The sequence below is a fragment of the Micromonas pusilla genome, assembly GCF_000151265.4.
Source record: "Micromonas pusilla CCMP1545 genomic scaffold MICPUCscaffold_9, whole genome shotgun sequence".
NCBI classification, from domain to species: Eukaryota; Viridiplantae; Chlorophyta; class Mamiellophyceae; order Mamiellales; family Mamiellaceae; genus Micromonas; species Micromonas pusilla.
Window position 1 is genome coordinate 947,608 of NW_003315890.1, and position 13,860 is coordinate 961,467.

Below are 13,860 nucleotides of genomic sequence, written 5' to 3' on the forward strand. Positions count from 1 at the left end.
GGGGCGGCGAGACGGGTCCGCTCCCCCGGACGACGCGTTCTTTTCGTCAGTAGTGCGTCGTTCAGCCTCGTCGTCCGACGGCGGCGGCGTGCCGTTCGGGCCCCACGTCCGACCGCCGCCGCGACCGCGACCGCGACCGTGACCGTGACCGCCGCGACGACGTCATCCCCGAGATCCCTCGACACATCCTCTCGAGGAACCCGCAGAATCATCGCGGGTCGCGGAAAGCGCACGTCGGGCGGACGTGGGGCCCGAACGGCACGCCGCCGCCGTCGGACGACGAGGCTGAACGACGCACTACTGACGAAAAGAACGCGTCGTCCGGGGGAGCGGACCCGTCTCGCCGCCCCGGCCGCCGCACCGGGTTCGACCAAGCCCCGGACGTCGCGAAGACCGCAGAGGGCGCGCGATTCTTCGTGCAGAACGTGACGAACTCGCAGATGGGGTTGAACGACGAGGCGAAGCTCGCGGCGATGGACGTCGCGGCGAAGCAACTCACCGCGCTCCACGCCAACGGGATCAACGTCCAGGCGACGCGACACGCGCGGCGCGTCTACGTCGGCGCGCTCACCGCGGACGTGGACGACGCGCACCTGACGCAGTTCTTCGAGGAGATCATGCTCGCGACCGGCGCGACGAAGCGCGTGGACGGCGGGTGCGTCGTGTCCACGTACATCAACCGCGAGAAGTTGTTCGCGTTTATCGAGTTTCAAACCGTCGAGGAGGCGAGCAACGCGCTCGGATTCGACGGCGTGGTCTACGGTGGCCAGCAGCTGCGGTTGCGACGGCCGAACGATTACAACATCGCCCAGGCGTCGCTGTTGGGCCCGCAGCAGCCGAACCCGAACTTAAACTACTCCGCGATCGGGATCAACCACACGCCGACGCCGATGGTGGCGTCCACGGAGAACTCGACGTCGCCGTATAAGCTCTTCGTCGGCGGCCTTCCGAATTACATCACGGAGAACCAGGTCAAGGAGCTCGTGTGCTCGTTCGGGGAGATCAAGGCGTTCAACCTCGTGTTCGACAAGGACACCGGCTTATCGAAAGGGTACGCGTTCTGGGAGTTCCTGGACCCCTCCGTGAGCGAGGCGGCGATCAAAGGTCTCGACGGCATGCGGCTCGGCGAGAAGCTCATCAACGTGAAATTCGCAAACGGCAACCCCCCCCCGATCGGCGGATATAACGCCGCGGGGGAAGACGGAACGTCGACCGTCGCGGCGCAGCAGCAGCTCGGATACGTCGCGAACGTGCCGCTGGCGACCGCGACGGCGCTCACCGGCGGCGTGGAGACGACGTGCGTCCGGTTGAAAGGGATGGTCTCCCGAGAAGAGCTCGCGGATCCGACCGAGGCGGCGGAGATACTCGAGGACACGGAGGAGGAGTGCAAAGGGTTCGGATCGCTCGTGAAGGTGCTCATGCCGCGGCCGGGGCCGCACCCGGACCTCGACCCGGTCGGCGTCGGCGAGGTGATGTTGAAGTTCGCGACGGTGGAGTGCGCGAGACGCGCGCAGCGGAGTTTGAACGGGCGGAAATTCGCCGATCGGCTCGTGGGCGCGGTGTTCGTCAAGGAGAGCGTCTTCGACGAGCGCGACCGCGGCGACGCCTGAGGCGGGCGGGCGGGTGCCGACTCGGGTGCCGACTCGGGTGCCGACCGACTCGGGAGATCCCTCCCATACCCCCGCGCTCGTCTGTCTGCCGCGAGCGTTCGCGCCCTTTAGACGCGATGAGAGATGTACTGTATGGACGCGATTGATTGGTTTTGATCGGAGCTCGCTCGCGCGTTTACAACGTTATTAACATCAATCGCCGCGTCGTCGTCACCCCGACGCGAGCCCGTCGCCTCCCAAGCCGTCGGGCATCGGCACGCCCTCCCTCCACGAATACAACAGCTGCACCTCGTCCCCGCGCTTCCACATGAACTTCGCGATCGTCGCCATCGACATGTTCGGGTCGCACTCCGCGCCGTTGCACGTCAGCGAGAGGCAATCCTCGGGCCTCGCGCCCCCCGGCGCCTCCACTCGGAGCTTCTGCAGGACGTACGCGGACACCTTACGCGACTGCAGCACCCTCGGCGCGGTCACCCTCGCGTTCTGTATGCACGGCAGCGGCGTCTCAACGTCCGGGTCCGGGTTGACGAAAAACGACGCCTTGGCGGACTCCGGCACCGGGTGCCGACCGCTCGCGCAGTCGACGATCCACTCCGGCATCAACGCTTCCTCGTCGTCGCCGCCGCGCAAACCCTCGACGGGCACGCGCACCCACGAAGCGCCGCCGTGGTGTTCGCACAGCAAGACGGGCGGCGGGTCCGGCGTCGCGAACGCGCCCGCGTCGTCGCACGGATCCAGCTTGGACGGGTCGTGGTCGTCGCTCGCGTGCGCGGCGGAGTACCCGTAGAAGGCGGTGCGGGTATCGTTTTCGTCCTCGGCGCGCGCCGCGCGTCGAGCCGCCCAGTCGCGGAGCAACGCGTGAATCGTCTGCACGCCGACGTTTATCTTCGTCTCCGCGATCGCGCCGGGGACGCCCATCTCCTGCGCGTACGCCTCCGCGGCGAACGCGCCGCTCGGAGACAGCGTGATCGCGAGGCTGCCCGATCGCGAGTCCACGGTGAACCACGACGGGATCGCGACGATCGGGTTGATCGCGGCGAGCACGTCTTCGAAGACGCTTCCGGGCGCGAACGTTCGAACGAGCGCGCACTTGGTGACGTCCCACAGCGTGACCTCGCCGTTCGCGTCCTTCGCGAGGACGCGCACGCGGTCGTTCAGCTGCGCGTGCTGCACGATCGGCGCGGCGCCGCGGATCGTGACGGACGGAAGCGCGTGCGACGCCGCCGCGCGTGCGGACGCCGCGCTTGAAGCGGCGAACGGCGACGACGACGGCGACGCGAACGGATTCGCGCCGCCGCTCTTTCGCGGGGACCGCCCCGCGGAGAACCAAAGGGCGCCGTGCGGCGAGGACCCGCCGCCCATCGACATCGACGCGCCGCTCTCTCCGTGGTGATGGTGGGAATGGGAATGGGAACCCCCGTCGATGGACATGCGATCAATCAGCCCGCCGGACTGCCGCCGCCGCCCGCCGATCGATCCGTTCGATCCGATCGACCCCGCGACCCCGAACGCGTCGTGCTCGCCGCTCGTCACGTCGACGCGGTACTTGTTCACTTCCGTCCCCATCGTCGCCGTCCACACGTGCTTCCCCCCGCTCCTCGCGTCCACCCTCAGATCCAACACGCCGTGCTTCTCCTGGAACAGCAGCGAGCTGCGTCGGTGCGCGAGGTCGGTGACGTAGACCCGTCCGTCGCTGCCGCCCGAGTACGCGCGGTGCCAGCTGTCGTCCGCCGGTCTCGCCGCCCACGCCGCGCACGCGTGCACGCCCGGGAGACTCTGCACGCACCGCCGCTGCCCGAGATCCCACAGGCGCAACGTGCGGTCGCTGCTCGCGGTGAGACACATGCGACCGCTCGGGTCGATCGCGATCGACCGCACGTTGTCCGCGTGGCCCTTTGGAGTTGAAAGGCGTCAGGTGGAGTTGAAAGGCGCCGAGGACGGGGCTTGAAACCGAGGGATGGGCGCAGAGAGACGACGGGAAAAGTCCTTAAGGATCGGCGTTCACCACGCCAACGCGGTCGTATGGGGACCAGTGTGAGATACCTTCAGCTTGAACGCGGGTTTGGCGCACCCGGAGGGGTCGCGCGCGTCCCAGACCCTGACGATGGCATCCGTGGACCCGGCGGCGACGACGGCGCCGACGCCGTCCATCGCGAGGGCGTACACGCTCGCCTTGCTCCCGTCTAGCGGACGCGCGATGCTCGGCGACGCGACGTCGCCGCCGCACGCTTTCAAGACGCCGATCGGGTTCGTCGCGACGTTGGCGTCCCACCTGAGGGTAATTGTCCATACGAAGCGACGTCGGGGTGGAGTTGAAAGGCGTCAGAAGCGGAGTTGAAAGGCGTCGAGGGCGGGGATTGAAAGCGAGGGACCCTGGGCGGAGAGAAGCGCCGGGCGAAGTCCTTAAGGATCGGCGTTCACCACGCCAACGCGGTCGTATGGGGACCAGTGTGAGATAGAACGCACAGGTAGACGTTATCGGCGCCGAGGCCGCCGCTCGCGAAGTGCTCGCGACCGCCGGCGCGCGACGGCGTCGCGAGCGCCATGACGTAGTCGTCGTGCCGCTCCATCGTCGCGACGCACCGCGGCTGCGACGGTTCGCCTTCCGCGCCGTGCGCGTCGGAATCGCCGCCGATCCGCCACGCCTTGACCGTGCGATCGCTCGACGCGGAGAGCAGCGTCCCGGGCGACTGCCGCGGCGCCTTGAGATCGTTCACCCACCCGGCGTGCCCCTCGAGAACGGCGACGCATCTGTGGTGGAGTTGAAAGGCGTCAGCTGGAGTTGAAAGGCGTCGAAGGCGGGGATTGAACGCGAGGTGTGGGCGGAGAGATGCGCCGGGCATTTTTGTCCTCAAGGATCGGCGTTCACGACGCGAACGCGGTCATATGGGACCAGTGTATAGAACGCACCGCGGCGGAAGCGACGGTTGGCGTTCCACGTCCCATCCGCGTATCGTCCCGTCGCGCCCCGCGGTGTACAGGATCCCGTCCTGGTCGTCGATCTCCACCGCGTTCGCGCCGCCGACGTGCGACGCGTCGTGATCGGGGCGCCGCGTCGAGACGCCGAGCTTGCGAGGACGCTTGAACCCGAACGAGGACACGCCGCTGTCGCCCGTGCCGCCGCCGAGGACGACGCCGTTCATGACGCCGTGCGCGTACATCCTCGTCGGGTCGGTCGCCTTCTTCTTCTTCTTCTTCTTCTTCTTCTTCTAGACGTCGGAGCTCAGATAGACGAGCTCGTCTGTCGCCCCTCGAACGCGGCGCACTTGTCTATTGAAAGCGGGGGTTGGGCGCAGAGATGCGCCGGCGAAAGTCCTTAAGGATCGGCGTTCACCACGTCAACGCGGTCGTATGGGAACCAGTGCAGCACAACCCCCGCTCCTCGCGATCGATCGTTCGTTCGCTCGATCGTTCGATCAGAAGAGGTGGGCGATGTTGTAGAAGAGCGTCCAGAACAAGACGAACGTGCCGAAGCCTCCCGCGGCGCCTTCCACGAACACCTTGTCCCAGCTCAGGAAGTGCGCGCGAAGGTTAAACCCGGTCTTCGCGAGCACGACGAGCCCGATGAGCGCGTTGAAGACGAGAAACGCGAGGACGCCTCCGAGATCCGTGAGCCCGAGGACGCCGCAGACTAATCCCGCGACGACGCTCAAGAACTCGTAGATCGTCTTGTTCACCTTGAGGTTGTGGTTCACGTGCTCCGGGTCGATGAATACGAGCTTCTTGCTGTCCGATGCCGGGGTAGACATCGGCGAACCGCGAAGCCGCGCGAGAGGGGGAGTGGCGAGGACGCGACGGGGGCGAACGAAAGAGACTGGAGTTGAAAAAGGGCAAAGGCGAGAGCCCGCGCGCGGCGCGACTTCATCAGTCGAGGCGATTAACCCGTCGTTTTTGAGTCATCAATCTCCATCCGACCGACCGATCGCTCGCGGCGCGCCCGGTTTTTCGTCGCGTCTCGCGCGTCTCCGCCCTGTTCCGCTCGTCGTCGTCCCCGCCACAGTAGACGCGCGCGCGTCCCTCTCCCGCGCCGGCGCCGTCATGGAGCCCGCGCTGCGCGCGGCCGTCGAGGCCGTCCACGCCTCCCCCGTCCGCGCGGTCCTCCACGTCACCGGCGGCGCCGCGCAGTCCCTCGGATGGGTCGCCGCCGTTCCCGGCGCGTCGCGCACGCTCCTCGACGCGCGCGTGCCGTACGGCCGCGAGGCGACGATCGAGGCGCTCGGCGGGACGGAGCCGCGGCGATACGTCTCGTCGACGACCGCGCGCGACCTCGCGGCGGCGGCGTACGCGCGCGGCGTCCGCCTCTCCGGCCTCGCGGCGGCGTCCGCGGCGGCGAACGCGACGCGGCACGTCGTCGGGCTCGGGTGCACGTGCGCGCTGACGTCGGAGATTCCCAAGCGCGGCGAGCATCGATGCGTCGTCGCGACGCACGACGCGCGCGGCGTCACGGAGTACAGCCTGACGTTCGAGAAGGGGAGGCGCGATCGGTGGGGGGAGGACGCGGTCGCGAGCCGCGTCGTGGTGCGCGCGCTGCTGGACGCGGCCGCGGAGGCGAGCGCGGAGGCGAGCGCGAGCGGCGACGTCGACCGAAGGTCATCGATCGACGCGTCGACGACGACGATTTCGGCTCCGGACGAAGTCCTCGCGCCGTTCCTGAACCCGCCCGCGGACGTCTTCGCGAAGACGCGCGAGCGCATCGACGACCACGTCGACTGGCTCGTCTCCGGCGCGGGGGACGTGCTCCAGCTTTCGATGACCGCGCGCGGCGACCGCAGGGCTCAGGCGCGTTCTTCTTACACTGGTCCCCATACGACCGCGTCGGCGTGGTGAACGCCGATCCTTAAGGACTTTTCCCGGCGTGTCTCTCCGCCCAGGGTCCCTCGCTTTCAATCCCCGCCCTCGACGTCTTTCAACGCCAACTGACGCCTTTTAACTCCACCCCGACGTTCGCTCGTATGGAACGACCCTCATCAGCTGGCGGCGACGGCGCGCGGGGTCGTCCCCGAGAATTTGCTCATCCTTCCCGGGTCGTTCAACCCGCTGCACGACGGCCACCGCGGGATGCTCGCGGCGGCGATGAAGATGAAGCCTGACCGCGCGCCCGCGTACGAGCTCGCGGTGACGAACGCGGACAAGGGGACGCTGCCGATCGAAGAGGTGCGACGACGCGTCGACGCGTTGGAGCGCGCGTTGGAAACCGAATTCGCGGCGTCGGCGTCGGCGGAGGCGGAGGACCCTCCTTCTTCCTCTTCGCCTCCTCCTCCTCCTCTTCCCTCGGTCGTGCTCACGCGCGCGCCGCTGTTCAACGCCAAGGCGGCGCTCATGCCCGGGTCCGCGTTCGTCGTCGGGCACGACACCGCGATCCGGCTCGTGATGCCGAAGTACTACGGCGGCGAGGACGGCATGCGACGCGCGTTCGAGGAGCTGCGACGCGCGAGGTGCTCGTTCGTCGTCGCGGGGCGCGTCGACGGCGACGCGTTTCGCACGCTGGACGACGTGGACGTTCCCGAGTGGGCGAGCGATCTGTTCGAGGCGTTGGAGGGGTTTCGGCGCGACGTGTCGTCCACGGAGTTGCGCGCGCGCGCTGTTAAAAGTTGATCGCGCCTCCCGCGGTCGACGATGCGTTTTCATCGGTGATTGTGTATTTTCAAACCGAGCGAACGAAAATTAATCGACGAATCCATCCGGTCGCGGAAAAACCTGAGATTCTAGCTACGAGTAGGGTCTCGCGATGGATTCGCCGTGACGTCGATTCGCGCGTCGCGTCCCGCGCCACTCCACCGCGCACGTCGTCGTCGCGCGCGTCGATTGACCTTCGTCTTCGACACCTAGACACAACGATGGCGACCATCACCATGTCCGCCGCCGCGATGGCGCCGCGCACCGCGCGCGTCTCCGCGGCGAAGCCCGCGGCGAAACAATTCGCGACGGGCGGCCGCGCGGTCGCCGCGAAGTCGGGCGTTCGCTTCCACGCGCGCCGCTCCGCGTCGCTGATCGTCCGCGCCGAGGGCGAGGACGCCGCGGGCGGCGCCGGCGACGCGCCGTCCATGAGCTCCGACGAGGGTGATCGTCCCCGCGCTCGCGGTGCGTCCGCGCTTCCCGTCGTCTCCGTCGTCTCCGGCCATCATCGTCGCGGCTTTTCCGCCGCGCTTGGACGCGGCGAGCGGCGCTTTTTCTCCGTGCCCAACCATCCGTCTCGCGCGCCTTCGCGGCGCCGCCGCGGCGCGACGGCGACCGTCCCCGGCGCCGCACGACGAGACGAATCGTCTGTCGATGCCATCGAGGGACCGCCGCCGTCGCGTCGACGCCGACGGCGTCGCGCGTCGCCCGCCGGGGCGCGCGCTCCGGCGCGGGGTTCAGGGTTAGGTCACGCAATCTTATCCCCGAAGCGCGCCGCGCGGGCGGTCGTCGCGGCACTGCTGCGTAAAATCATTCAACCTCGATCGCTGACGGCTCCTCCCCCCCCACCCCACCGCGTCCGTCCGTCCGTCCGTCCACCCGCTTCGCCAGGTCGCGGCAGAGGCCGCGGACGCGGCAGAGGCCGCGGCCGCGACGACGGCGACGGCCTCCAAGAGTCCGTCGTGGAAGTCAACCGCGTGACGAAGGTGACCAAGGGCGGGAACAACATGTCGTTTCGCGCCACCGTCGTCGTCGGCGACGGAAAGGGCAAAGTAGGCGTCGGGTGCGCGAAGGCGATCGAGGTGCAGACGGCGGTCACGAAAGCCGCCGCGGACGCGCGCAAGTGCATGGTGTCCGTCCCCATCTCGAAGGGGGATTCGTTCCCGCACAGAGTCACCGTCAAGGGCAGCGGCGGCGCGGTTGTGATGCTGCGCCCAGCGGGGCCGGGCACGGGCGTCATCGCCGGCGGGTCGTGCCGCACGGTGTTGGAGCTCGCGGGGTACAAAAACGTGTTCGCGAAGCAGCTCGGGTCGCCGAACGCGCTGAACAACGCGCGCGCGGTCGTGAAGGGGTTGCAGGAGATGCGGACGTACAAGCAGGTGGCGGCGGAGCGCGACATGACCGTGGAGGAGCTCTTCGCCGCGTGAGGAGGCGCGACGGAGGATTCGCGAACGACGACGTCGAGCGACGCCCGTCGGAACGGATGAACCCGCTCGCTGCCAACGATTGATTGTTTACGTGTTACGTGCTGTGCTACACTATTATAGTGACCGACGAGGCTGTTCGGGTCGTGTAATATAACGAGCAGTCGTGCGCTACGCTACTTTACCCTGCCTATGCATTCCTAAATCTACATCTCGTCGCCGAGACTCACCCCGGCGCCGCCGGGACGGGCTGCACGCGACGCGGTCTCTTCTTCTCCGCGTCGTCGTCCGCCGCCGCCTCCGCGCGTTTCTTTCGTCCGTCCGTCCCGCCGTCGTCGTCGCGCACGGCTTCGTACCGCGCGTACACGAGCGGCCGCATCACGCCCGACGCGTTCGCCAGCCCGCGGTGCCAGCATCTGTAGGGTCGTTCCATACAAAGCGAAGTCGGGGTGGAGTTGAAAGGCGTCAGCTGGAGTTGAAAGGCGTCGAAGGCGGGGATTGAACGCGAGGGGTGGGCGGAGAGATGCGCCGGGCAAAGTCCTTAAGGATCGGCGTTCACCACGCCGACGCGGTCGTATGGGGACCAGTGTATAGAACGCGCCTGTAATCCATCACCAGAACGTCGCCGGGCTCTCCGTCGTCGGGGGAGACACTCGGTGAGAAGCTCGTGCGCATCGACGGCCACTCCCGCAGGTTTTCCGTCTTCGCTTCCAACTCCGGCGGGAGCTCGTGTCCTGGGACGTTTCGCACTCGGTGCGAACCTGGTATCACCTGCAGCTTGCCCATGTCGTCGAGCACCGGAAGCGATTGCGTGAACACTATGACGGTGTTCGTCTGCGCGTTCGGATCGCGCGTCGTGTCTCCGTCTTGGTGCCAGTTTTGGTCGAGATCCCCGGGCGCGCTCACCACGCAACCGAACCCGTACCGCCCGTCGACGCTCTTGATGCTCCTGACTTTGTCCACGCCGAGGAGGTGCTTCACGAGAGGCACCCACGGCGCGTCCTCCGGTCCGAACGGCAACACGGTTTTCAACGCGGAGGTCACGTCGAGATCGACTCTCCCGCCGACTCTGGTGTGGAAACCCGGATACGCGTCGCCCAAGGTCTCGTTCGCGTCGTACGTCAGCAGCTGCTTCGCGTCGCCGCGCATCGCGGCCTCGCGCAGCGTCTTGGCGTACTCCGCCCAGCACGCGGCGACGACGCGACCGTGATCGATCGATGGAAACGACTCGCGTGCCGCGGTCATCTTCCCGTCTCCGCGCTTCTCGGCTTCCCACAGACCTGCTTCCCACGCTTCCCACGCCTGCTTTACTTCCGCCCCCCCCGCCGCCCCCCCCGCCGCAGACAGGTGATCGAACCGCGTCAAGAACTTCTCACCCTCCTCCTTCGTGCACCTCGCCACCTCGCGTTCCCACTCGAAGAGGATCTTCAGGTGGCGCGGCGTGACGTGGATGAAGCCATCGCGCTCGAACCTGAGGGATATCGCGCCCACTAAGTATGGCAGGGCTAAGACGATCGCATCCGGCAGCCCGCGTCGTACTACTTCTGGCTCCTGCATCGCTCCCGCGCGCGCGACGTTCGGTTGTGGCGTCGTGCGAAGGAGTCTCGCGAAAAATATTTGTGAGGTATTATTAAATTAGACCCGCCAGACCGATGACGTCGTCGCGTCCTACTCCGCCCTCGGCCTCTTCCCGCCGCCGCCGTCCTCCTCCCCCCGCGAGTCCTTCGCCCTCGGCCTCCCCCCCCGCGCCCACGCGGGAACGTACGTCCCGCTCAGCACGTACCCGCCGCTCCCCGCGCCCGTCGTCATCGTCGGATGCGTCCGACCCGGCAACACCTGAGGGTATTTTCCCATACGAAGCGACGTCGGGGCGGAGTCGAAAGGCGCGTCAGGGGTGGAGTCGAAAGGCGTCGCGGCGCGTCTCGGGATCGAAACCAGCGAGGGGCGAGCGGAGAGAGACGAACGCCGGGAGAGAAAGTCCTCAAGGAATGAAGTTCACAACGCGAACGCGGTCGTATGGGAACCAGTGTGCGATGAGGACGCGCCTGATGCTTCCTCAGCCACGGCTCGTGCAACGCGAGTCCCACCGCCGCGTGCGTCGACCGCAGCGCCTCGAGCGCCTCCGCGAGCGGCCCGGACGCGGGGTTCCACACCGCGAACGGCGCCGAGGGCGCGAGCAGCGGCAGCAGCGCGTCCAGCGCGACGCTCGGGTCCAGCGCGGGCGACGCGATGATCAGAGACGTGAACCCCTCGTCGTCGCGACACATCGCGGAGACGTCCCCAGGGGCCGCGTCGCGGATGCGCCGCGACCGCCACCCCTCCGGCTTCTTCCGCGTCGGCGCGCCGATCGCGACGTCGCCGCCCGCGGCCGCGAGCTTGGCAGCCTTATCCGCCTCGATCGCCGCCCTCGCCTCGACCGCGGCTTCTTCCCGCGTTTTCGCCTCGACGCTCCACGCCTCCGGATCCGACCGCGCCTTGATCAGATCGCCCAGCGCGCACGTCACGATGCTCTCGCGCGCCGCGTCGGTCAAGTTGATGAGCCGCGCGATATCCATCGTCGCCTTCTCCGCGCCCGCGTGCGCGGCGCAGAGGCGCCCGCGGCCGCCCATTCGATCCGCGGCGGCGGCGACGACGAGCCCGCCGCACGTCTCCACGACGAGCGGCGCGGCGTCGGCGCCGACGTTGCCCAGCGAGAGGAGCATTCCGAGCGCGTCGTACCGCAGGTAGTTAATCGCCGCGGGTTGCTTGTAGAAGTACGCCTCGCATATCGCGCGCGCGGACGGGAAGCGCGCGCGGACGCGCGTGAGATGCTTCGCGAGCTTCTTCTTCTTGTACTTTTCCTGCGCGAAGGCGGTTTTCGCGTGAAACGTGCTCGAGTTTTCGCACAGCTGTCGCACGAGCCCGGCGGCGCCGACGCCAGCCTTTTTCAACCGATGAATGTCGTCGTGCGACAGACCCTGCGCGGAGTTATCCCGCATGTCGTTGATCTCCGCGTTCGTGCGCTCGTCGTCGTCCTCCGGGACGACGCCCTCGTCCCAATCGCCCGCCTCCGCGCGCTCCGCCGGGTACAAGACGCCGTCCTGTTTATGTTTGTTCGGGGTGAAGTCGAAAGGCGTCAGATGTGGAGTCGAAAGGCGTCGGATACGGAGTTGAAAGGCGTCGGTCGCGGCGCGTCGGGATCGAAAGCGAGGCGCGCGCGAAGAGAGGCGAAAGAACGCCGGGAGACAAAGTCCTTAAGGAATCGCGTTCACCACGCCGACGCGGTCGTACGGGGACCAGTGTAAACAGATGAGGACGCGCCTGGTCCACCTCGTACGCGCCGCCGAACGGCTGGTCGATGAGCGGGTCGAGCGACACCGCGCGATGCTTGCCCACGCACGCGGTGCTGCGAGGGCGGGCGGGGAGGGGGACGGGGGTGAGGGGGAGGAGGGCGCGTGAGAAAGCGCGTCGTCGGCGCGAAGAGAGAGAAGAGAGAGACCGACGACGGATGGATGGACGGGTGGACGCCGACGGCTCGGGCGTCGGATCTGATGATCGATCGACGACGCGTCGTCGGCGGCGGCGGCGGAGGACGGAGGGAACGACGCGCGCGCGGACGGAGGGACGGACGCGCGCGCACCCGCCGCGCTTGAGGTTGATGAACGCCCACTTCTCGCCGTTCATGTCGAGCAGGACGACGTCCCCCGGTCGCATCAGCGGGACGTCGCGCGGCGTCGGCGTCGGCGGCGGGGGCGCCCCGGCGACGCCGCCGAGCTCCTCCATCGTCGTCGTCGTCGTCGTCGTCGTCGTCGCGACGCGCGACGCGCGACGTCCGCCGCGCGACGCGACTACCGACCGCGGTCCGCGACGACGCCCGCGCCTTCCTTCGCGGTCTCGGCGACGGTCTCCTCTCCTCACGCCGGCTCGCGCGCGGCGTTGTGGTAGTGGCAATGCTGGCGTGATTGATGACACGACGCGAAAACGCGGCTACGCTACCACTATCTGTACGAGTCTCGGCTTTTTCATCACATCAGTCCGCGACGCCCGGCGTCTCCCCTCCTCCCTCGCCTCGCGTCATGACCCCGCTCGACCCGCCGTAGCGCGCGATGAGCTCCGCGGAGGCGCTGCGCCGGATGGCGCTCGCGAGCAAGCGCGCGCGCGCGCGCGCCAAGGCGTCGGGCGCGCGCGTGGACGCCGTGTACGAGACGGGAGAGATCGTGCCCGACGTCGAGCTCAAGCCCGTGCCGCCGTCGCTTCGCATCGTGCCGCTGCCGCCGCCGCCGCTTCGCATCGAGCCGCTGCCGCCGCCGCCGCCGCCGCTGACGCTGCAGCTCGCGGGCAAGGCGCTCGCGCACAAGAAGGTCGTCAACGCGAGGGCGAAGGCGAAGGCGAAGAACTCGCGGAAGAAGAAGAACAGAAGGGCGCGAGAGATGGCGAAGGCCGAGACGACGACGACGGCGGCGGCGACGACGACGCCTCCGCGATCGCCGCCGAGCGCGACGTCGCCGCCGAAGACGACGAAGAAGGAGCCCCGAGAAGAGCGCGCGGAGGAGGAGGATCGAGATCGACGCGGCGCGCTCCTCATCGACCTCGACGACGTCTACGACCGCGATGACGACGACGAGCGGGGCGAACGCGCGCACGACGAAGGCGCCGTCGCCACGACGACCGCGGCCGCGTCCGACGCGATGGCGACGTCGATGTCGATCGCGAGGGAGCGCGCGAGGAAGGGCGAGATGGACCTCGTGAAGGCGAAGCTCGAGCTGACGCGCGCGCGCGTGGCGCTCGAGAGAAAAAAAGCGAGCGGCGGCGGCGGCGGCGGCGGCGGCTCCGGGGGGTCCGGCTCCGGCGCGTCGGGCCAGAGCGCGTCCGCCGCCGCCGCGGTCGCGCTCGCGGCGGCGCTCGCGGCGGCGAACGCGGCGCGGCGCGCCAACGCCGCTGCGGACGCCGCGAACGACGACAGCGCGGCGGCGAAGCGAGAGATCGACCGTCTCGACGCGGCGGCGCGACGGATCGAGTCTCGCCGCGCGTCGCTGAAGCGACAGCTGGAGGAGGTGGACGCCGCGGACGAGGACATTCGACGGCGGCGGCGCATCGCGGCGGCGAGACTCAGCGGCGGCGCGACCGGCGGCGCGACCGGCGGCGGCGCGGTGAGTAAGTATCGGTGGACCGCANCGGCGGCGGCGGCGCCCGCGGCGCCGGCGCGCGACGCGAAGCTGTCGAAGCTCAAA

The 13,860-nt window shown here is 68.5% G+C and overlaps 8 protein-coding genes across 8 annotated transcripts in view; 4 read left to right on the top strand and 4 right to left on the bottom strand.

The window, feature by feature from the left end:
* Window positions 1-473: 473 nt before the first annotated feature.
* MICPUCDRAFT_20014 (uncharacterized protein) lies at window positions 474-1,610 on the top strand (the record flags this gene model as incomplete). The annotated part of the gene is made up of 1 exon (XM_003061000.1): window positions 474-1,610. One exon carries the CDS (start codon window positions 474-476, stop codon window positions 1,608-1,610), a length of 1,137 nt encoding a protein of 378 aa, XP_003061046.1.
* A 148-nt stretch (window positions 1,611-1,758) lies between these two features.
* MICPUCDRAFT_60929 (uncharacterized protein) lies at window positions 1,759-4,753 on the bottom strand (the record flags this gene model as incomplete). Its single annotated transcript, XM_003061268.1, has 4 exons — window positions 1,759-3,503; window positions 3,654-3,882; window positions 4,077-4,361; window positions 4,521-4,753. 4 exons carry the CDS (start codon window positions 4,751-4,753, stop codon window positions 1,821-1,823), a joined length of 2,430 nt encoding a protein of 809 aa, XP_003061314.1. The 3' UTR covers window positions 1,759-1,820.
* On the bottom strand, window positions 4,565-5,381 carry MICPUCDRAFT_63578 (DUF786-containing protein). Its single transcript, XM_003061269.1, has one exon. It carries the CDS (start codon window positions 5,357-5,359, stop codon window positions 5,027-5,029), a length of 333 nt encoding a protein of 110 aa, XP_003061315.1. The 5' UTR covers window positions 5,360-5,381; the 3' UTR covers window positions 4,565-5,026.
* A 267-nt stretch (window positions 5,382-5,648) lies between these two features.
* MICPUCDRAFT_48159 (uncharacterized protein) lies at window positions 5,649-7,284 on the top strand (the record flags this gene model as incomplete). Its single annotated transcript, XM_003061001.1, has 2 exons — window positions 5,649-6,389; window positions 6,582-7,284. 2 exons carry the CDS (start codon window positions 5,649-5,651, stop codon window positions 7,203-7,205), a joined length of 1,365 nt encoding a protein of 454 aa, XP_003061047.1. The 3' UTR covers window positions 7,206-7,284.
* Window positions 7,285-7,447: 163 nt separating this feature from the next.
* Window positions 7,448-8,827, top strand: MICPUCDRAFT_48160 (uncharacterized protein; the record flags this gene model as incomplete). The annotated part of the gene is made up of 2 exons (XM_003061002.1): window positions 7,448-7,691; window positions 8,118-8,827. The coding sequence occupies 2 exons, from the start codon at window positions 7,448-7,450 to the stop codon at window positions 8,651-8,653; spliced, it is 780 nt and encodes a 259-aa protein (XP_003061048.1). The 3' UTR covers window positions 8,654-8,827.
* A 378-nt stretch (window positions 8,828-9,205) lies between these two features.
* Window positions 9,206-10,207, bottom strand: MICPUCDRAFT_60933 (uncharacterized protein; the record flags this gene model as incomplete). The annotated part of the gene is made up of 1 exon (XM_003061270.1): window positions 9,206-10,207. One exon carries the CDS (start codon window positions 10,205-10,207, stop codon window positions 9,206-9,208), a length of 1,002 nt encoding a protein of 333 aa, XP_003061316.1.
* A 111-nt stretch (window positions 10,208-10,318) lies between these two features.
* On the bottom strand, window positions 10,319-12,412 carry MICPUCDRAFT_60934 (uncharacterized protein; the record flags this gene model as incomplete). Its single annotated transcript, XM_003061271.1, has 3 exons — window positions 10,319-10,486; window positions 10,615-11,730; window positions 11,927-12,412. The coding sequence occupies 3 exons, from the start codon at window positions 12,410-12,412 to the stop codon at window positions 10,319-10,321; spliced, it is 1,770 nt and encodes a 589-aa protein (XP_003061317.1).
* A 323-nt stretch (window positions 12,413-12,735) lies between these two features.
* The window catches only part of MICPUCDRAFT_48161 (uncharacterized protein), a gene marked incomplete at its 5' end in the record, with an annotated part of 2,379 nt that continues 1,254 nt past the window's right edge, over window positions 12,736-13,860 (top strand). The window contains one exon of the mRNA XM_003061003.1: window positions 12,736-13,779. Coding sequence (XP_003061049.1) covers window positions 12,736-13,779 — 1,044 coding nt within the window. The remainder of the gene's footprint in view (window positions 13,780-13,860) is intronic.